Source organism: Mixophyes fleayi, chromosome 6 (genome assembly GCF_038048845.1).
Source record: "Mixophyes fleayi isolate aMixFle1 chromosome 6, aMixFle1.hap1, whole genome shotgun sequence".
Classification (NCBI taxonomy): domain Eukaryota; kingdom Metazoa; phylum Chordata; class Amphibia; order Anura; family Limnodynastidae; genus Mixophyes; species Mixophyes fleayi.
This window is the reverse complement of record NC_134407.1, coordinates 11135956-11158130: the sequence shown is the minus strand read 5'-3', so window position 1 is coordinate 11158130 and position 22175 is coordinate 11135956. Positions and strand designations below refer to the sequence as shown.

The 22175-nt window shown below is 41.3% G+C and overlaps 1 protein-coding gene across 1 annotated transcript in view; it reads left to right on the top strand.

Moving 5' to 3' along the window:
- The first annotated feature begins 1063 nt into the window (after positions 1–1063).
- The window catches only part of LOC142160769 (ephrin type-B receptor 5-like), a 35944-nt gene continuing 14832 nt past the window's right edge, over positions 1064–22175 (top strand). The window contains exons 1-5 of the mRNA XM_075215753.1: positions 1064–1410; positions 7080–7144; positions 7601–8309; positions 17380–17538; positions 18296–18628. Coding sequence (XP_075071854.1) covers positions 1350–1410; positions 7080–7144; positions 7601–8309; positions 17380–17538; positions 18296–18628 — 1327 coding nt within the window. The 5' untranslated portion in view covers positions 1064–1349. The remainder of the gene's footprint in view (positions 1411–7079; positions 7145–7600; positions 8310–17379; positions 17539–18295; positions 18629–22175) is intronic.

Genomic DNA, 22175 nt, shown 5'->3' with positions numbered 1-22175 from the left:
ACGATTGTTCTTTTTTATTTTCATTTTAATATAGATTGCTTTAAGCAACTTGCTTCCCTAGATCTTCAACTCCAGGGCATGGAGGGAGGCGCGTGAGACCCAAATTATGGGGGATTGTGCTGGGAAGGCGGGAAGGGTGGCCCCTGTCTGGGGGCAGGGTAGCATAGTGGCGATACTTTGAGGGCTTCTCCTGATTGGTTCCTAGGACTATTTAAGGCAGTGAGGACTGAGCCTCACTGCCGGTTATAGCGCTGTGTTCCAGTACTGCTGCCTGCTCCTATTCTTGTCTGGTGTTGAAACCTTGGATTGATTACCTGTGTATGACCTTTTGCCTGTACCCGGACTCATAGCCGCTGCCTGTGACCCCTGACCTTTTGCCTGTACCTGACATCCTCTCTGGTGCTCTGTCCAGTCCGCTGATCTCTGACCTGACGCTACTCCGTGTGCTACCTCCTGTACCTGTGCGCTGCCGTACTAGCATCAACTCATACTACTGTCTGGGGGCATCCGAGTACCTGTGAGCATAACCAGTCTCTACGGGAAAGGTGGCTGCTAAAGGTGAAGACCTCTTCTACCTGTTATATGAGTTTATGCCGCACTGGTGGCCATAACATGTACTTTGCAAAATTAGATGCTCTGGTGTACATATCCTGCACTCAGCAAAGTGCACTCTTAATCCTCCCACTCCTCCCACTGCTCCCCAATACCACCTTAGCCACATATCCATGCCCTTCATTGGGAAAACAAGCTACAAGTGTGCAAACGTAAGCACGAGGAGCCACAAACAGGGCATTTGCGCTCTGTTCTTTTAACTTCTAAATGACGTTTAGGATTTGTATGCTACAAGAAGGTTCATTACTTTATAGTAACAGGTCCTACACTTCTGCTGAATCGATCCCAGAGATACGAGGAGAGACAGTGTGTGTGATGAAGTGGGCAAGCTTTGCAGGCTGGTGGGGAGCGAGGGGCACTGAGCGTATAAAGATTAGGGAGACAGCTGGGGAGGGGGGTGGGTGGGACAGCTCAGAGCGAGAATCACAATCTCACACTAGCCCTAGAACTGAAGCAGGGGAGAGACACACAACTCAGGGACCCTGCAAAGTCTGGAAGGGAGACTGGAATGAGGTACCAGACCTCCAGGCGGATACTAAGGATGGAAGGACACATCTAAAATGGAATTTATGGAAAAGGAGGATTCCGCAGAGTCCTCTGTCTCTGCACATGCCGGCTGCATCTCTTTCTGCACAGAGATCAGGTCATGAAAGGACAGACTCATCCCTTCTTCTGCTTCTACTTGTGGACATCTTATAGGGAGACAGCACCTGTCCTGCTTGAGCACTGATAGCATCATGCCTATTAAGAAACTTCTATGCATCTCCTATCTACTGCCACTCGCATCTCTCCTGGAGGGTAAGTGTCCAAAATATTCCTGACATCCCTTAACACAAGCTCCACGCCTTCACCGCACACTAAACTCATAGCAGCTTGGGAGATGTAGTTCCGCAACAGGTGACGTGCCAAAGATTGCAAGCTCTTGTGTCCAGGGGGGTTATTATTATGTCACCCCCAGCAGAACAGCATATACTTGTATTTGGAATTTGTGTAAGTTTGTTAAATAATATTTAAATAATAATAGTAATAATAATAATTTGATGAACTAAAACACTGAAAGAATCGGTTGCAGCCCAGCGTGTCGTTACTTTGTCATTTCCTTTCTTTGGTTAATCTTGGTTTTCAATGTTTAAGCTGCCGACGTTTCATTCTATTCTGGTGTTCTTAACATTTGGCATTAACAATACATTCATTTTAATGACTTTAATGTGGTCTACAAATTTATTGTAATGTGACTCACAAGTACAAAATGATATCATTAAATAATAATTAATACTTTTTTAGCTGTTAGTATAGAGCAAAACAAAGAAACATTGATTGCTTTTGACAACAGAAAAGAACCTACAGGTGCGTTTAGTCTGCTTTGTTTTGTCCTTTTTACCTTTTTCTTTTTTTTGGGATCGGTGAGGTTATTTTCTTTATAATATTACTGTATAATTCCCCACCGCAACAGCTGGGAGAATTTTCATGGATCACTTGTTCTGTAAAAAAGTTCTTCAGTTTGTTATCGTTATGTCTCCTGCTCTCCAATTTCAAAGCACTTTACCTTTATCTACAACACTTAGGGGGAGAATTCAATTAAACGTATTACTGTAAAAAGTAACGCGGCCTGCTCACTATTACCGTTATTACGATAATAGTGCTCTTAAATACAGTTAATACGGTAATTTCAACGCAGCTCCCTGAGCCATGAGTAGAAAGCCGGGTTGATTTTACCGTAATAATGATGATAGAGTTATCGCGGCGCTAATCTGGGGGGAATTGAATTGTCCCTCTTAGACCTTAAATTCTGCAGTGACCAATTTCTGGGTCGTGATCGATAACCTAAGAACTCCTGAACTCCTAGACGGGAATTACTTTCCGAATTTAAGTGTAACAGTCATCATGATGTACACTGATGATGGAGACTGTCATACCCACATAAATCATACAATTATCTGAACGACCTGGGTAAGAACATTTTGTTCTGTTTTGCCCTTTCCAAAGCTCAACGATGCATCTCCTTGTTGCACATTTGTGAGTTAAGGCTTATTGTCACTTTGCATCGTCTGCAAACATCCCCAGCACAGATGGACGGATACATTGAGGTTCTCTCGTGGAACGTGCTGGTATCACTCACAATTCATCAATCCCTCGATGATTGCAAATCATCTGGATGTTGAGGCTGCAAAATAACGACAAGCCACGATAATCTTACATCCACGGGACACAGATTGGACGAGGTTCTTTGGTTGGAAGAATGACGGGTTTTTATTTTATACAAACATAACCATTTACTTTTCTATCACGTTCCACCTGTCAAAAGAATATTCCGCTATCAGCCTTTTGGTTATAAACAGTATTTGTAATGGGAGCAAAAGATCACCTGCATATACAAATATGCTCCATTCAGAAGAACCCACTAACACCTGCGATCTACTGGTGGATAAGACTAAACTTTAATAATGCAAATACCACAAGTTAGAGTGGGCAGCTCTGTCTGATGCCATTTCAAATCCCACGCCCCCATATATTCTATCATTTTTAAATTTAGTGCATTAGCCGGGTGCTGGCGCGATTTCATTAGGCCAAAACAAATTGAAACTTCATGTAAATATTTATGTTCCTCTGTAGCGGTGGGACAGGTGGTGAATTAGGTTTAGTAATTTCCTAATGTTATGTTCACCTGAACCCTTATGACTAAATCAGGACAATATAAATTCAGATGATTAGCTAGCATCTTATAAAAAAAAAAAACACACTTGCCAACATTCTTGACAGAAAAACCCCCTGGTCCACACAACCATGCCCAGATTTTCCCAAACCATTTCTAGGTCCATCCAAACCACACCCATTTTGGATAAGACCACACCCCTCCCCACCAAGCCAAGTCACACCTATTCAGGTCATAGAAAATAAAGATTATTGGCAGGTATGCAAAAGAGACATTTTGATATCAATAAGCGAATTGGTTATTAGGTTTCGGGAAATTATGTGTTCATGGCTGATTTTTGAATTATAGAAAGTGTTATTATAACGCCACCAAATAACATGGCGCTGCACAGAGAATATATGTCATTCACATCATTCCCCGCTCCATAGGAGCTTACAGTCTAAATTCCCTACCACACGCAAAAGGGTTAATTTAATTAGCAGCCAATTAACCTACAAGCATGTCTTTGGAGTATTGGAATGAACCCACGCAAGCACACTTAGAACATACAAACTCTACACAGATAGGGCCCTGGTTGGAAATCAAACTCATGACCCCAGCGCTGTAAGACATTGTCCCTAACCACTGTGCCAACATGGTTAGAGGGCTCAGTGATATCAAGCTGTAAAGTCCCACTGTTCAGCTGAAAATAATATGCTTCATGGGGCACATGTTTTTTTTGTACCATAAATACACAAGAATTTTGATGTGTACGTTCCTTTTCTTATGAGATTTTTAAAAATGTTTAAATCTAACGTTAAGACCCCCCACCTATCCAATAAAACCTTACTTTCTGATGATATTTTATATACAGAATGCCACACAACCAAGGCTTGTTGGAATGTTGAACAACTCTACACCACAAGACAGTTTCCTTAACCCAATGTCAATCCGTTGGATACACAGGGAAGTTAGGCCCCCCACAGTCCCCGGCAGTAGCTCTATCATATAATCTCTCTGTCTACAGTCTCTTCCAGCACGTTTCATGGTTCTTGTTTGCATATTGCACTCTAGTGTCTTTGTAGTTTTATCTTTATATAATATCTCCCTACCAAACTCATGATCCCACAAGTTGTGATGGATTGTCCTCATTTACCCCAGGACCTCCAACAAGTGCGAGGTGAAATCATGTCACTTAAGTGTGACATTCCGTGCGGAGAATCTCTGACTGGGGAGAGTGCAGTGTCACAGTGCATGTCAGATGTCACTGACACCGTACAACATTGGCCGTCCGTCACACACACTACATGCCTGAGCAAGGCTGGTCTCAGCTGCTGTGTGCATATGACCTACTTTCTGTTTCTGCAGATTACCAAGTCCAGAAATCACCACCAGAAAGAAACATAGCGAGAGGAGGGGGTGATAGAGAAGGAAGAGAGAGGAAGTGCAGAGTGAGTGAGCGTCGGTACTCAGGAAAAGAGTGAGAGATAAATTAAGCAAGTACAGGAGATTTTGTATGAAATATAAATTAGATAAGGTTTACTGGTATGAAAATAAAGATATTATTTTGAAAACACTATTGTTATAACATAGAAATCATTTGGATATTATCACCATAGAGTTAGTAATGTGTGTACAGCGCTGCGGAATTAGTGGCGCTATATAAATAAATGGTAATAATAATAATAATTATATTATGTTAATTAGTGTGGAAGATGATTAACAAATGGGCAGCATGGTGGCTCAGTGGTTAGCACTTCTGCCTCACAGCGCTGGGGTCAGGAGTTCAATTCCCGACCATGGCCTTATCTGTGTGGAGTTTGTATGTTCCCCCCGTGTTTGCGTGGGTTTCCTCCGGGTTCTCCGGTTTCCTCCCACACTCCAAAATACATACTAGTAGATTAATTGGCTGCTAACAAATTGACCCTAGTGTTTGTCTGTCTGTGTGTGTCTGATGTGAATGAGTTCTCTGTCCAGCGCTGTGGAATTAGTGGCACTATATAAGTAAATGGTAATAATAATAACATGTATTTCATGTACAAAAAAATGAATAGCATTTTTTTAAAATATTTTTTTATTCTTGACTATAGTATTAAAAGTTGTTAATTTATTTAATTTTCTTTCTTTTTTTGGCATGCGTTGTGATGGGACTTGATATTGCCCATATGCATGGGTATATCCTGCACTGAGTTCTGTCTATCTGCCAGAGCGCGGTTATACCCAAACTCAAATGGAAACGCTTCTTGAGATTCTTGTATGCTTGTACTTGAATACAGGCGTACATGTGTGGGGGACAGGGGCGCACGCAGGGGGGGTTTCTGGGTTTCCAGAAACCCCTCCCCTCCGCTAACAAAGTGCCCCTACATAGCGGCACTGTACTATATAGCAGTACAGTGCTGCCGAAACGGAGCTCTCTCGCTTTTTTTTTTTTTTTTTAGTATGGGGGGGAAACCCCCCCCTAAAAATCCTGCGTGCACCCCTGGGGGACCAGTTGCATGAAAGCTACATCCGATTATTTTAAAATGCAATATTAAATTTAAGGTATTTAAGCAACGGTGCTCGTAGGAGGGACACAATTGAGGGGACAGAGAACACAAGAAATTAAAAGCTTTCGCCACTATTATATAGTGAAAGGAAATGGCAATATGGGTGTATGTGAAGAGTGTCAATCAAGCCAAATGCATTTATAATCATGTGTTTGTGTCTGAGATGTACTTACCACTTCAGGGTTAAGTCTCCAGAAGGAATAGCCAATGGGATCCAGTGGGAGTGTCCAGCACTTTCTATATTAGTAGCTTCAGCAGGGTGTCACTTCCTCTTCTCCTGGATCCAGATACCCCCCACTCGACAATTATACATTCTGTTGAATGATATATCATGTTTTTTCTTCCTATACAGATGAGGCACAGTTCTGGTAGGAAAGCATCGCAGTTGGCTTTCAGTTACCATACGGTACTTACTCATTTGGGTCACGGGTCATTGTACCCTTCGAAGTCATCAGACTCTTTGGTTCTCTAGTAGGGAGGATCCTGGGCTGCCAAGAAAGGGCATAACATTGTTGAGTCCAGAGGGGGTATAGTCACTCATTGCCTCATAATAATAATAATAATAATAATAATAATAATAATAATATCAGCCAATAGATAAGTTATAACCTGGGTCGGTGGAAATATGATCTTCCACCTCGTTGGTTCTTACATTTTTAGCTGACCGCATTCGCTCTCGCCGCCACCTCACTTGGTTCAATAGTAATTATAAATAAACTGTGACCTTCTTCCAAACTTAAAGTTGGTGTCCGTATCATTATTTATTGGTTAAAGTGTTAAGTTATGTAGAGTTTAAGGGTGAAGTGTTTTGGGCACAATGAGAGGTGGAATCAATACTATGCATTTAATGCCAGTTCTGGATCCCTAGGGACTCTTAACATAGGTTGCCTATTTGGTCAGTTTGGCCAGATAACAGCAAGAAGGTTCCTACTGGTATTTAATACATGTCCACAAAACATGACCTTCTGGCATGGCTGACATCTGTGATATGATCAGCTGTTTATTGATCCATCAGTATTATGGCATCCTGTATGTTACTGGAATTTGTGTATTGCCAGATGTATTTACTAATATCAATGGTGCTGCAGGGACGATACCAAACTAAATCAGACAATTTCTTTTGTTCTTTTCATGTTTGCTGGGGACATCCCAGAGAGAGTTAAGTCCGACTGTCCACCATGATAATTGCTATTAAAATGTAAACATGATAGTAAGCAAAAGTGACAAACACCTATTAGTTTGCTATGATAGCCAATAGTAATAACCCCATTTACTTACTTATGTTACAGAGATTGTACTTGATACAACCCAAGAAACCTCAGAGATTGGCTGGTCAACCTACCCGGAGGGAGGGGTGAGTAATGCATTAATGGCTGATTAGTGGCACACTAGGCACACATGGAATATAAAATAAAGGACGGACTTTAACAGGATACATAGTTTAACCATTTTTAAGGCTGCTCCAAAACTCGATTCTATATGGAATTAAACTAGCTGAAACATTAGTTTCAAAGTTTCGAGTAGATGATGAAGATGTGAAAGGATCCTGGCAGGAGCAGAATATTTCTGGATTATTGTTCATAATTATTGATGTTATTAACTATTTTATTGGTTTTATTGTTGGCCGCACTGTTGAAATCTGTTGAATTCTGCATATATATATATAGGAAACTTATTACTTTTGCAGCCCTTTCCATATTAGACAGTGTTGGGTGATTACAATTAAGAGGTGATAAAATTAATTGGTACTACTAATAGATAACTGACCATAAGTTAAATTACTTTTTTTTTACCCCCTTGCCTCCTCCAGTGGGATGAAGTCAGTGTTTTAGATGGCCAGCGTCGCCTTCTGCGTACTTATGAAGTGTGCAATTCATACGCACAACGCTCCAACCAGAGTAATTGGCTGCGCACAGGCTACATCGCTAGCCGTGGTGCTCAACGTGTGTATGTCAAATTACATTTCTCGGTAAGGGACTGTGCCAGCCTACGGCCACCGCCTGGAAGACGTCACCTGGCGTGCAGGGAGACCTTTACACTTTATCATCGCCAAGCAGATAGTGCCATGCAAGCTGAGGAATGGGAGTGGACTGAAGAGGCTTGGGCAAAGGTGGACACCATTGGAGCTGGCAAAAGCTTCACAAGGGATCCGGAAAAAGGTGGACAAGGTCCTCGGATGGATGAGAGGACTATAGACTTCGGACCAATACATAGAAATGGATTCTACTTGGCCTTTGTGGATTCGGGAGCTTGCCTCTCATTGGCCGGAGTAAAGGTTTATTTTCACAAGTGTCCTGCCACGGTGAGGAGCCTGGCATCCTTCCCCGAGACTCCATCTAGTGGGGAAGGAGGAGCATCCTTGGCGGAAGCCATAGGGAACTGCGTTGCTGGTGCCCATCTTCTGGGAACCACTGGGCTCAGTCTGCATTGTGGAGGAGAGGGAGAGTGGATGGTCTTGAGTGGAAGCTGTGCGTGCAATCCAGGAAGAGAAGTGAGTGAAGATGGAACGGAATGTCGGGGTAAGATGTGTATCTTATTTTATTTCATGAAACGATTTTTAGATATCCAAATCTCAGTCTACTTAGGTTCAAAAAGATGAGAATGTACTAATGAAGCAAACTTGGTTCAAGTCAGTTCTACCTGGTAGCACGTGAATACCTTCTTTATTGTACTAGACTATTTATTTTAAAACGGATGTTGAGGATGTTTTTAAAACATATGTAACTGCACACAAGTAAGATGCTGTAACCTGTGGCAACCAATCAGATATGATCATTTCTCTAGTATAGCTGAGAACAGTGATAGGCAACAGGAAGCCCTAGGGCCGCTTGCGGCCCTCCAAGGCTTCACTTTCAGCCCCCAGTTCCTTCATACTTTATTGTCAGGTTTGTTTGTTATAGCTTGTAACACTAGTTTGAAATGCCTGCTGATATGTTAGCTATTATTAACCTATTACTGAGATTAAGAATACTGTGCTGCCCTTACGAAGGTCAGGGGGCCGCACAAAGTGTATCAGGTTGCCCTGCTTTAGAAAATAAAATTAATAGTTTACTTATCAGTATGCAAGTTATTATAATTTTTTTTAAAAACGTCCCCATATTATATGTTTTGTAATCTTTTTCTTATGACATAAGACAAGTGCAATATTAGAGAAGAGCAAAATTTTCAAAACTATCAACATATATATTAATAGAATATTTACATAGAATACATAGAATATTTACTATGCTTGACACTTGGCAGCAAAACTTCACATGTTTCTCAAATGGCATTTAGCCTTTAGTGTTCCTAGTTCTAACCTGACCACACCATACAGCAGATTGAACTGACTGACGCTCCCCCAGCACAGAAATAAGAGCAGAACTCAAATATTGTGTGAAGATACCGGGTTTATCTGGCCCAATGCTACCCACTTCACACCTGCTGGCCAACCACGGGTGCCTTCCTATGCCAGGGAAGTCTACCCAGTACCTTATAGGGTTCGTATAGTCACTCAGGCAAATACAGTTAGAAAGTAAAGCAATATATTTATTGTAATAAAAACAATCACTAGATTATTATGTACACGCAGTAAATAAATGCCAGGCAGGTTTACCACATCATCTGTCCCTTACCCCACTAGCTTAAGGAGTTACAGTCACCTGGCTATCCAGACTTGACGACCCGTGGATCTCTGTCAGCTGCATATGTAGAGAACAACTCAAAAACCAGATGTTGCACTTCCAATGAAGAATTCCCAGAATGAACACCACCCACCCCCCTTCCATGGAGTGGCTCCTTATAACTAGGGTCAAAATTCCACTGTGCTTTCCCCTCCCTCTGCAAACCCCTGGGTCTCTCTCCCTTTAAACATTGGTAGGTCCTGGATCAGTGGGTTGTAGGGGAGAATGGAGATGAGCTGTGCTTCCACAGAAGCCCCCTGCTGGGACGCAGGCAAACGTCTGGACTAGTCCTATTGAGAACAATGGATGCTAATTGGCTTCCCCCACCTCCAAAGATAGGGTAGCTGTCAGCCCCTCCTAAAATTAACCTCTTACACTACTTTGTGATGTCACAGGGTCCCCAGCTGTTCCATGCTTCCTGTAGAGGAAGGAAGGGGAAGAATAAATGCAGCTCCAGCCCCCCTCAACTGCATCCTGGACATCACCTGATCTTTACCCATAACCCACCCAGTTTCACTTTAAGGACAATGAATAACAACCTCACTGCCACATCACCAATATACAATAAACAATATACATATTTACAATGAGCTACAATGTCCCCTTTGCCACATGTAATTAGACACAGCAGTTGTAGTCTGTTGAGCTGGGGAACAAAAGCAAGGGCTATAAAAAGTACTATAATCCACATTATGTGAGAAACGAAAAACAGGATGGTTAAAGTGTTATCACACTCATGTTGTCAGATTGTATTTCTGGAACTTTACATCTCTGCTAAACTGTTTGTACTACAGGTAATTCCAATTTGCACACAATTTTGACACTATTTTGCTCATCTATAGGTGGTACTAATTCTATTTCTGGCCACACGGGGCACTGCTCCATTTGAATATATAAATGATATTAAATTTTAACCATCCTACTTCATACCACTCAATAGACCCTATTTTCAAACTCAAAAACGTAAAGAGAATGTGGGCGTGGTTTGGAGGATGTGGGTGTGGTCGGCTGAATCTGGGCCTGGATTGGTCGACTATGGGCATGGTTTGGGTAGAAGATGGCAGAGGCTTAGTTTTGCTTTTAAAATGTCCGGAGATAGTCCATTCACGTTCCTAAATGGAAATGCAGAGAAATAATGTGCTCGTTGCTGACTGAATTATACCCATACAGTTTTCTGAATGTGTATAGACAAATCTGGTGACAATAAACCCTAAAAAGTCATATTTTCCCTTTAAATGATACCTGTTGTTAAAAAAATGTGTATCTGTTGCCTACACACAGTGGAAGCAGCCATTTTGTGGGTTTAACCAGTATTTATAAGAATATTACCTTGTCAATTCACAAGGAGCCAGTAACACCAGTGAGGCACGGGGCATAAACTGCCTCATACCTCAGTGATCTCACAAGTACCAAGGGAATTAATAGGTTGCCTTTTTATTGAGCCCACAAAATAGCTTCCTCCACTGTCTGTAGGAAAAAGGTCTACTTTATGATTTTTTTATATATATATATCATTCATCTGTAAAGCATTTGATATTTTTATCATACATAAGCAAGCTCCATCTTCAGTATAACGGAGAAGAGACATTTCTGTCTGTCGTGTTTTCTCCTAGTCCCTCTGTGCATTTCAATCTCTTGCTGAACAATCTCTCTTTTATTTATGAAGAATGATCCATTGCTGATTATAGGAGTCTAATCCTTTAAATCCTTTAGTCATAATCTGTATTATTTGGGTGGAAGATTGAGAAGAGGAAACCGCCTAAAATATTCTGATTATAACTTGTTAGGCAGAGAGAGCCTTGTTCACCGTGGGCAGCAAAACTGAGCAACAAGCAGGTTTAATGGGTTATTTACTAACAAAGAGCTGTGACCCACCGCTGACGTGCAGCCAATCACTTTCTGCGGCGGCACAGAGGCCGGAGCTGGAAAATTTGACTATACATGTATATGAGTATACAATGTACACTTGCATTTTGATTTATGCCTGGTTATTACTATGATGGTTAGCGGTGACCAACATGATAATTCCCATGCAATCATTTAATCTCTGCACCAACATCTCTTCACTTGTCTCAAAATATCTACCAACTCGACACCTCCGTTCTGCACCCACTCTGTGGAGTTTCCTCCCTCGCACAACAAGACTTTCCTCAAGTCTCCAAACCTTCAAGCGTTCTCTGAAAACTCAACGCTTCTGACAAGCTTCAAATTCCCAAACCATCTTCTCAACCTTCATAGGCTATTATACCTAACAACCCTCCACAAAGTTCATACAAAACTTATTTTTATTCTATTTCTATTTAAATCACTGACCCCTCAGACCAATACTGCTGGTTTATACAGCCATACTGAGCACTTTTCCCCTTGCATGTGGCTAAACCAATATGCAACATATGGCCCTTAAACTTTTGTATCAAACTCTAACTCTGTCAAACTCCAATAATAAGTCATCAATATTGGTTCAGCTAAAAAGAATACCTGCCTTTACGGCATAAATGCAATCAAACATATGGTCAATCAGACTTAATTATGAGCCAATAAAAATGTGTTCTCACTGAAGTCAACAAAGATCCTTGCAGTACCTCAAGGACCTAATGTAGAGTTTGACATAAGCCCATTTGCTCCATGTAAACATACAGTTTGAGTAAGATTTGTTGCCCTGCGTATGTGCACATTATACGTCTGTATTTTGCATTGAGCGCATCTTACACTTACTTCCTCTTGCACTAGGAGAGGCAGGTAATGATGTTCATATGTTAATGCGGTAATGACGTGAAGACCCAATGCCTTTTAGAGGTGCATCTGATTGTGACTCATATCTTTAAGATGATGGCGGCTGCCTATATTTGCCAGTCATATGTATATGCTAGATTTATGCTTTATCATATGATACTTGCAACTCAAAACAATGCCCCCAAAAAACTTAAGTGTGCAGATACAATATACGCAAGAGTCACAATTTTATATTTAACTCTGAATCAAGTGTCAGCAGTATCCTTAAATTATTCCAACTTTTTGGAAAAAAAAAATGAACCCCTCCGTTTCCCTTTACTCCTTTTACTTAATGGTGGGGGCCCTCCTCTGACGGGGTAACCGAAGATATTTTGCCCCCCACAAAGGAGCACCCGCTTTTGATTAGACCGCAAGCTGTTCCCTGTGTTGGTCATCACGCTACAGTCACTGAGTTCCAGCACCAATCGTTATTGCGCTGAGACCATTGCCTTGATAGGCAGCATAGGCACCTTGATGGGAGCCAAAGGCGGAGCAGCCCTAGGGCTCTGTTTGCTGCATACTCCATGTCTGCCTTGTAGGGGGTAGAATTCTTCACAGACCCCCTTCGGCGTGCAGTATTGGTGGTACTAAAGAGGAACCTCCACAGTCAAACTAAGGTAAGAATTTGACCTTGAATTTTAAACCAAAGAGGTGGATGATCCTTACTACACCCTGTCGACCAGGCTTCTGACATTACCTAAAAACATCATCATCACCATTTATTTATATAGCGCCACTGATTCCGCAGCGCTGTACAGAGCTCATTCACATCAGTCCCTGCCCCATTGAAGCTTACAGTCTAAATTTCCTACCACACACAGACAGAGAGAGACTAAGGGCAATTTGATAGCAGCCAATTAACCTAGCAGTATGTTTTTGGAGTGTGGGAGGAAACCAAAGCACCCGGTGGAAACCCACGCAAACATGGGGAGAACATACAAACTCCATATACATAAGGCCATGGTCGGGAATCGAACTCTTGATCCCACCAGTGTGAGGTAGAAGTGCTAACCACTTAGCCACTGTTCTTTTCAGTGTAAGACATTTTTTGTCCACTGTACCTTTAAAAGAGCTTTAGAATTGTTCTATGTATTCAAATTTTCATGTTGCCTATTTTCCTGCCTCTAGCGAGTTCTTGGGTGCGGTAAAACACATATAAACACATACAGATGCAGCAGGAAAAGACATTCCGCTCTATACAGCCTCCGGCGATCTATTCTAAGTGTTTCCAAAGTATTCTCCCCTGTCAGTGCCTGTGTCTTGCTTTCCACCGCTACATGTTTTATCTCTCTACATTTGTGTACATAAGTCACTCTCAGAAATTCCGAAGCGAAGAGTAATTTCCATTGTAATTTAATGTTTCCATATTCCTCTGCATCTCGACATCGGCAACATTTTCCCTCTGTAGCTGATTTTTTTTGTCTTGTGGACTTTCCGCCTGACCTAGAATTAAATAACGATCGCAGGTAGCCAAAGCAAAACTACAGAAATTCAGATACTAATTTATCACCACAATTATAATATTAGTAAAATAAACTAATGTTAATTTAGCGATTAAATAAGCTGCAGGATAATTGTTGGGTCTTGTGCAAAATTCCCACCCAAAAATTAAAACTACAAACACTATTAAAACATAAACTTGTGCTGAATATATTAGCAATGGCTATGCAGGAAACAATATGTATTAAAACAATATAATATGTATAGCAGCATGATGGCTCAGTGGTTAGCACTTCTGCCTCATAGCACTGGGGTCATTAGTTCAATTCCCAACCATGGCCTTATCTGTGTGGAGTTTGTATGTTCTCCCCGTGATTGCGTGGGTTTCCTCCGGGTGCTCCGGTTTCCTCCCTCACTCCAAAAACATACTGGCAGGTTAATTGACTGATATTAAATTGACCCTAGTCGGTGTTTATGTGTGTGTTAGGGAATTTAGACTGTCAGCTCCAATGGGGCAGGGACTGATGTGAGTTCTCTGTACAGCGCTGCGGAATTAGTGGTGCTATATAAATAGCTGATGATGATGTAGGACATGTGATATCTCAAAAACCTCTTATAGGGATGGAATAGTATTACAAATTTCTCCATCTGATTCACGGTAATAATGTGTAGACTTAGCACATAATTTAAATTCTTGCAATGATATCCTTCAGATCACAGACCCCTGGTCTCCCTTTGAGGGCAGCACTAGTAATAAGTTTATCTGTCCTTAGCTGCTGCTTGTAGTAGGCTTGCCGTGGTGTTATACTGGAACTGTGGCCTGTAGAAGTTGGCTGTAGCAGGGGAAAACGCAGGATTTGTAGAGGGGGGTTTCCACACCATGCCACCAGTGGGCATGACCAGCATGCATGGGGGTGTGGCTATAATATTAGACAGTGCTTGGCTGCTCTCCAACTCTTCCTATCCCCATAATATACATGGGCAATGCTGCGTGCGGTACTGTTAGGTGCACGCAGCTCTCCCTTTTCAAGCAGAGCCGTGTGTAGCGGGGGCAGGGTCCAGCCACCTCCAATATACAGAGCCACAGGCTTGGAGGGGGGTTTTCAGGCACTAGGACCCCCCCCCCCTCAGTTTGCCTATATGTAGGTATGTGAGCATGGTCTGTAGAAGGTAGATGACCGATTTGAATGAAAGTAGGGATCTCCTGGTATTCAGAGCTTGGGGCTATAAGAGGTGATATCATGCATGATGGAATGAGCACTATTAGGGTTAAAAAATATGGTGAAACCACAAAAAAAAGTGCTGAGATGTTTCATACGAGGTGCAGTGTGATACAGTATTTCAGGATTAAGCTGAAGTGTAGAGGTGGAGGAAAGTGAGATTGGTGGACGGTGGGAATGGAGGCTTGGAGTAGGGGTGTGTCGGAGTGGAGAGAGTAGGGAAGAAAGGATTAATAGGGCAGGTTTAGGGTAAGATATAGAGTGTGTGTGTGGGTGATGGTTTGCGGTTATACGTGTGATAGATTAGTAGCGTTTTAGAAGGTGGATAAAGGTGAGACTGTGGTAGTGTCTGGGAATGGATGTAGAAAGGTGAGCGATGTAGACAGGAGATTAGGGTGAGCAGTGGGTAGGAGTTGTGCCAAATAGTACAAAGTGCTTTGGAAGTGACAGACTAAAAGAGGTGGGGAAGGGTCACGTCTGGATACATCACTAGATAAGAGGATAAATCAAATACAACCAGTGGAACAGATTTTGGGTAATAGTAAACGCCAATTGCTTTTAGTGGATGAGATATAGTTGAGATAGTAGCGAGGAGTAAGCTAATAAACAAGTGAAAATGGAAAGACATATGAAGAAAGAAAAAAAATGGATAAATAAATAAATCAGTAAATAAAACAGTCAGCTCATATATATATATATGCATATTTTAAAATAAGTATTTAGAATTGCACTATCCGCATATCTAAACAATAGTAGCTAGGTGTCTGTCCAGTGCATAGTATCTAAGAGATATTCCATACTTACCAACCTTTGAATAGTGAATTCTAGGAGATCCCGGGCAGAGGGCGTGGTTGAAGGGTGAGAGGGGGAGGGGCGCAGTGAATCGCGTAATTTTGTCCCCACCCCCGCGGCAAAAACTTCATTTTGTCGCGGGGGTGGGCCAAAATTACGTGATTCACCGCAAATTGCATCATTTTGGCGAGTAAATTGCAGTATGCAGGATACTTGCCTGCTCCCCCGGGAGTCCAAGAGACCAACCTGGATTTTGGGAGTCTCCCGAACATTCCGGGAGAGTTGGCAAGTATGAGATATTCCATATGTCATTTCACCATTTCAATCCCCCCCTCCGCCTTACATTAACACATAATCCTAGATGTATTAAACAGTCAGACACGGTGTTTGAAATTCTCTCCTCTCTATAAAATATTCATTACTTCATTGCTTTACATGATCACAACATCAGGCAGAACTCGGGACGCTTATTTGTCTCCCTGTACTCCCTATGGCAAGAGAAAATGAATTAACCTTAAACATCTATCTCCCTATGAAGAATCTGGGTCATAGGCCCCAAAGCGTGAACAGATTTCTGCCTCTCTGAAGAGTATAATGTCACACTAGCTGCACCACAGCAGCTCAAACTGAGACAGATATGGAGAACACAATACAATGATTTTAAGTATTAAAATAATCAAGCAGCCCTTTATGATGGTGAATTAAATTCCCATGGGCAAGGTTTCATTCTGGAAATAACAATAATAAGCAATACTTAAATACATTGTTCTATGTAACATAGATGTCAGCTATATCTATAGCTATAATTCTAAGGCACTTTTTAGCTTTTGTAATTCTCAGTATTGGTTATAATTTTGTGTGGACACTGAAACTGCTCAGTGGTCCTTGCCTTGTTCTGTGTGCTGGATAGATCAATATCTATTTTAATTCTGAAAGCACTTATATCTGTACAGTACTTCTCTTCTCGAGCGCTGAGTGTAACTCTCAGTGTCTATTCTCATATTTTATGCATTGACAGCGGCACAGTACCACTTTTTCTGGTCTGACAGCGGCCCAGTGCCACTTCTGCTGGTCTGCTTCTGAAGGGGTCATTTAGAGTTGAACAGAAGTCTTACTCATAAGTGCGCAATGCGCTTCTGCCTACTGCGCAGTCAGTTTATTTTGTCTAGCAGTCATGAGGGGAATAAATGAAAGAAAGGAAGAGATATAATCAATTACTGAAACAATGGAGTTGTGGAGGTTACTACGTGGACATAACTAGTTTGTGATTAGCCTTTGTTGCTGTACAGAAACATGTAGAATTTTTAGAATAGAAACATTTAGTGCTACTGCTACAATACATGCAATTTCAATGTAGCTATAGAGTTAAGTAGACTATATTTAGTAATTAAAGAGCACTAAAGTCCAAAATTTAAACTTTCATATAGCATGAAGATAAAACAAAGTATTCAGTGTTAAAAAGTAAAGCAGGGTTAAGTATTTGCCCCTCCCTTCCATTATAGATAGCTGAAGATCACCCCATATTCATAGGACACTGTCCTTATGGTCAAAAAGTTAAGACTTCAGCAGTTAACCTTCTGTGACATCACTGTATTTGGATGCACCGATCCACACAGTGCTGTTCCACAGGACACGTATTACACTCTGCTGACTATTTTTACGTTTTTGTAATAAGCGCCACATTGTCTCACTTTTGCCCACAGCCTGTCCACCTGGAACTTACAACTCTGCTGACGCCCCAACATCTCATTGTCACCTCTGCCCTAGTAACAGCTACACAATGACGTCTGGAGCTCTTAGCTGTACATGTAACAAGGGCTTCTACCGCACCCCCGAGGAGTTTCCAGACTCTCCCTGTACCGGTAAGTCACATAAACAATGCAATGAGGGCAGTCAGTTCAACCTGGGAGATTTCCTCTGATAAAAGGCCAAACAATGATATCTTGTAAGAACAGAGTTTAATAAATGCAAATAAATATTTATAAATAATATTTTCTAATTTCAAAGCTGACTGCTTGAAAATATCCAACTATTTATGATGTCCTTTCAACTACCCCAAAGATCTAGGGTGATTTGCCAACATTAGGCTATAGTAATTGTAAGGGAATCTTTTACAAAGAGCCTTACAGCGCAAAAGTCTAATGTGATATCACATGACTCTTTATACTCCATTGCTTACTCCCTTGTGTCTAACACTTCCGTCATTACACTGGTTTATTCCTAGGGCTCATTGTCATGCAAAATGGCTCAGCTCACAACATGTTTGCTTCCAGGTGAAGGCTACTTTATTTATCATGTTGATTCATAGTGTTTAAAAATTCCAAAAATAAATTAACTGTACAACAGATAAACTACTGAAGTTTAATTTGTACTATATGCTGCTGCAGAGTTCAATCTAGTTCCCATATGGGCTTTATGTGCTATCATTACCTAGGTAAGTGTAGACCGAGCACAGCAAATGAGCCATTGGTAAATAACCATTCTTATATATAACTGTAACAACCATTTAAGTTCTCCTTCAAGTAAGTGTTCTTTACTGTTCAAGCAGTACAGGTCTAAAATTTAGAAAAAAATAGGAGGAAAAAGCTTTTTAATATGATATTATTGGTTCTTTTACAGGGCCTCCGTCAGGGCCATGGGATTTAAATTACGAGGTGACAGGTCCCGGAGCTGTATCTCTGACATGGAGGACACCTAAAGACATGGGAGGTCGTACAGAGGTCACGTACTCGGTGGCGTGTAGAGAGTGTATGAACGGACGCTGCCTCCGGTGCGGAGATGGAGTAACATTCAGACCTGGACAAGTAGGACTCACCCAAACAAGGGTCCACCTTTCAGGACTTCTACCTGGAATGGGATATACAGTGGAGGTGCAGTCAACCAACAAGGTGTCAGAAATGAGCGCTGAGCTACCTAAACATTCCTCATTGAACCTCAGTATCAGTCAGTCAGGTCAGTCCACGGTGAGACTGTAGAGGTTAATTTCAATATTATGGACTGGTCCATTGTCATGAATTTTCCGTCAATGTTTGTCTATGTGTTAGGGGCATATTTATTATCAAGAGCCCCATAAAAAAAATCAGTTGTCTCAAGCGATACTCGGTTGCCCCAGCGACACTGGCCCGAAGCAGTCAGGGTTAACTTACCACTTAAGGAAAAAGGCATGGGAAGTGGGGGAATTGGGAGCAAAATAGGGATCAAATCGGTGCAAGTTGAGCCTGTACCCAGAAGGATGTGTGTAGCTAGCAGGAACAGAGCCAATCAATGAGAGAAGATATACGTGTGCTAGTGGTATAGGTAATGAAAGGAGAACACAATGGAAGATGACCCTGCTCGTCAGAGCTTACAATTTAGATGGGAGGAGAAAACACATGGAGGTGATACAAACAGGGTGAGACAATGTGATGGGGCAGAAGGGATGGGTTAGGAAGAAAGCTGGTAGACTTTGGTGAAGAAGTGGATTTTGAGAGCCCATTTGAAGCCTTGTAGAGAGGTGGAGAGACTGATAGGGAGAGGGAATGAGATACAGAGGTCTTGGGCAGTACTTGAGAAGTCTTGAAGGCGGGACTGAGAGCCAGTGATGAGTGAGGAGGTGCGGTGGCAGGGGGAGAGGATTGGATGAGAGATTTATAGGTGAGGTTAAGGAGTATGAACATGACTCTTTATGGGAAAGGGAGCCAGTGGAGGGACAGGTAGAGAAGGGTGGTAGATGCAGAGTGGTGGGAAAGAAAAATAATATGAGTAGTGGTGTTGAGGATGGAATGGAGCGGGAAAAGGTAGGAGGAACAAAGACCAGATAGAAGGAGGTTGCGGAAGTCCAGATGAGAAATGAGAAGCGAGTGGATGAGGGTCTTGGTTGCATCCTGGATGACAAAGGGATGGATCTTGGAAATTTTACAAATGTGGAAGTGGCATAATTGAGAATGGGGATGAATATGATGAGTGAAAGATCTGGAAGAGTTGTGGATAATGGTTAGACAGCAGACTTGCGGGACAGATGAATGTTGTCAATGGATAGAGAGATACAGGGAGGTGAGGGGACTTGGTAGGGTGGGAACACAATGAGGTCAATGGAAGTGATATTATTAATGCTAATAGGGAGTGTCCAGGCAGGGCACATAGCAGGTACTTGGAGATGGAGGGTATTCACAGTAATGTTAAGGACAGCACAGTACCTTAGTGGTTAGCACTTCTGCCTCACAGTACTGGGGTCATGAGTTTGATTTCCGACCATGGCCTTATCTGTGTGGAGTTTGTATGTTCTCCCCGTGTTTGCGTGGGTTTCCTCCGGGTGCCCTGGTTTCCTCCCACACTCCAAAAACATACTAGTAGGCATTATTATTATTATTATTATTATTATTATTATAACAGACACATATGATCAGTGTTTTGATTCAACACCCAATGAACTCCAACAACAAGGCACCATATATTAAGAAAAATATAAAAAACATGTTTATTTGGCATTTACAAAACTTTCATCAGTTTTAGACAATGAATCAAATAATTGAGTCACATTTTTTGATAAATAGTTGCATTTATGTTACCACCACATTAGTGTTGAGGAGTATTATATACATTACTTAAATATGTACAAAATAACTAAATTAATTTTTCTAGATATGAAGCAGAACTGTGAAATAAATTGTGCACTTTACTCTGCTATTTTACTCCAGTTCTGTTTAGCAGTAAATGATTCCCCCCCCCCCCCCACACACACACCCTCCATTACACACTGAGGTTCCTCCCCCATATTTAGGACAGTGTTTTAATGTTACATTCTACTTTTTACAAAATATACCCTGCAATCAGTTAAACATTGTGACATCACTGGCCCTGCCCCATGTATGAATCCACCAATCACAGAGCATCACTGCATAGAAAGTCTACATACCTGTCAGTCTGTCTCTTAGAGAAACACCTCCTGACATGACAGCAAACTGCAGAGGGAAAAAACGTATGGTATACTGATTTATTTAAACCATTTGGTTATTTCAAATATATTAGTCAGTTCAGTAATACATAGCCTTGCATACATAAGGTCAAATAATGGTTTGACTTGCTTATTAAATCCTAATCAGTTTTTTTTTAAATGCTACCGTGAAAAGCCCTTGCAATTTCCACAAAATATGGCTAATAAGCTATATTAGAATGAACAATTCATATTTCATAGGGATCAGAATGAAAGTTAAATTGTCCAATACAATGGTGTTTTGTTGTTGTACATAGCAGTAAATTAATCTCTTGCACTTCACTTTGCAGAAATACTTAGGAAAGTGGCATAAATCATTCACGGCTTAAAAAAAATATTTGTGAATAACAGCTATAAAACTAGTTCAAATAGGAAATTGTGTGTAAAATATGTTTTTCGGGGCAAAAAAGACAATGTAATGTTTCTTAATTTGTTACTTTGACATTTTTTTATAGAATTCATTATTCAGATTTCCATATTTTTTTCTCTATGAACAAACATCCTCCAATGTGTTTGGCTATTTTACTCGGGACCCCTAATTAACCAAACTACAACAAACTTGAACAATTAAGGGCTGTCATTCTCATCACATTATAATTTGTAATTGATAATTGGTCTACACTGCATATTACAGACTTGTTTCTGGCACAATACAGGTCCTATAGGATAGCATTAAATATAATTGTCAATTCCACTAATTTTATTTCCATGTACCAATATGTGTATTTGCTTAGTACTGACCGTACCATAATTCATTATCCCCAATAATGTACATTTCCTGGGTGAAATGGTTTGATACAATATACATGTTCCTGGTAAAGAGTAGAAATGAGGAGGGGTTCTGATTGTTTAAAACACAAACTTGGTTTGAAAAACAAAATCACTGACTCTTCCCCCCCCCCCTTCCCCCAGACACCCTCCCATATTAGTGACTGATTCCATCATTACAGGATTCCTGAACATTCATGGTTGGTTGGACTGAAGGGTTGAGAGATTCACACAACAGAGCTGTGATTTTCTTTTCACAAGTCCTGTCTCTTTGCGTGTTTGATGTGTTAGCACTTTTATTGTTCATGCGAAACATGACTGAGACTAAGATACAGTAAATGATTCCCCTATTAAATAGGGTGTCTTGTTGGGACAATAGCTGGGTCACCTCTCCTTGTATTTCCTGGTTTAGAGGTGGGCAAAGCCTGGCTCTTCGGCTCATCAATTCCCATCAGCCCCTGTGAGGCTTGTAGATTCCCAACCGCTGTAGAGCCAGAGATCAGCCTGTTGTAGAATATTATATTTCCAGTTATTATGTATTTGCTCTATTTTTATATTTTTACGCAAGATTTTGTTTCTTTCTCTTTTCTCCGCTCTCTCCATTCCAGTGTCTCTCTCTCTCTCTCCCTCAGGCCCTGCACTCTAATTGAATTTTTCTTTGTGACGCTTTCTCTGTGCCGTACGTGGGGGTCTCACAAGAGGCAGTGATGCCGTGACCCAAATTCAAAGTGACAGGTCCGGCCAAGCGTCACTCCTCCC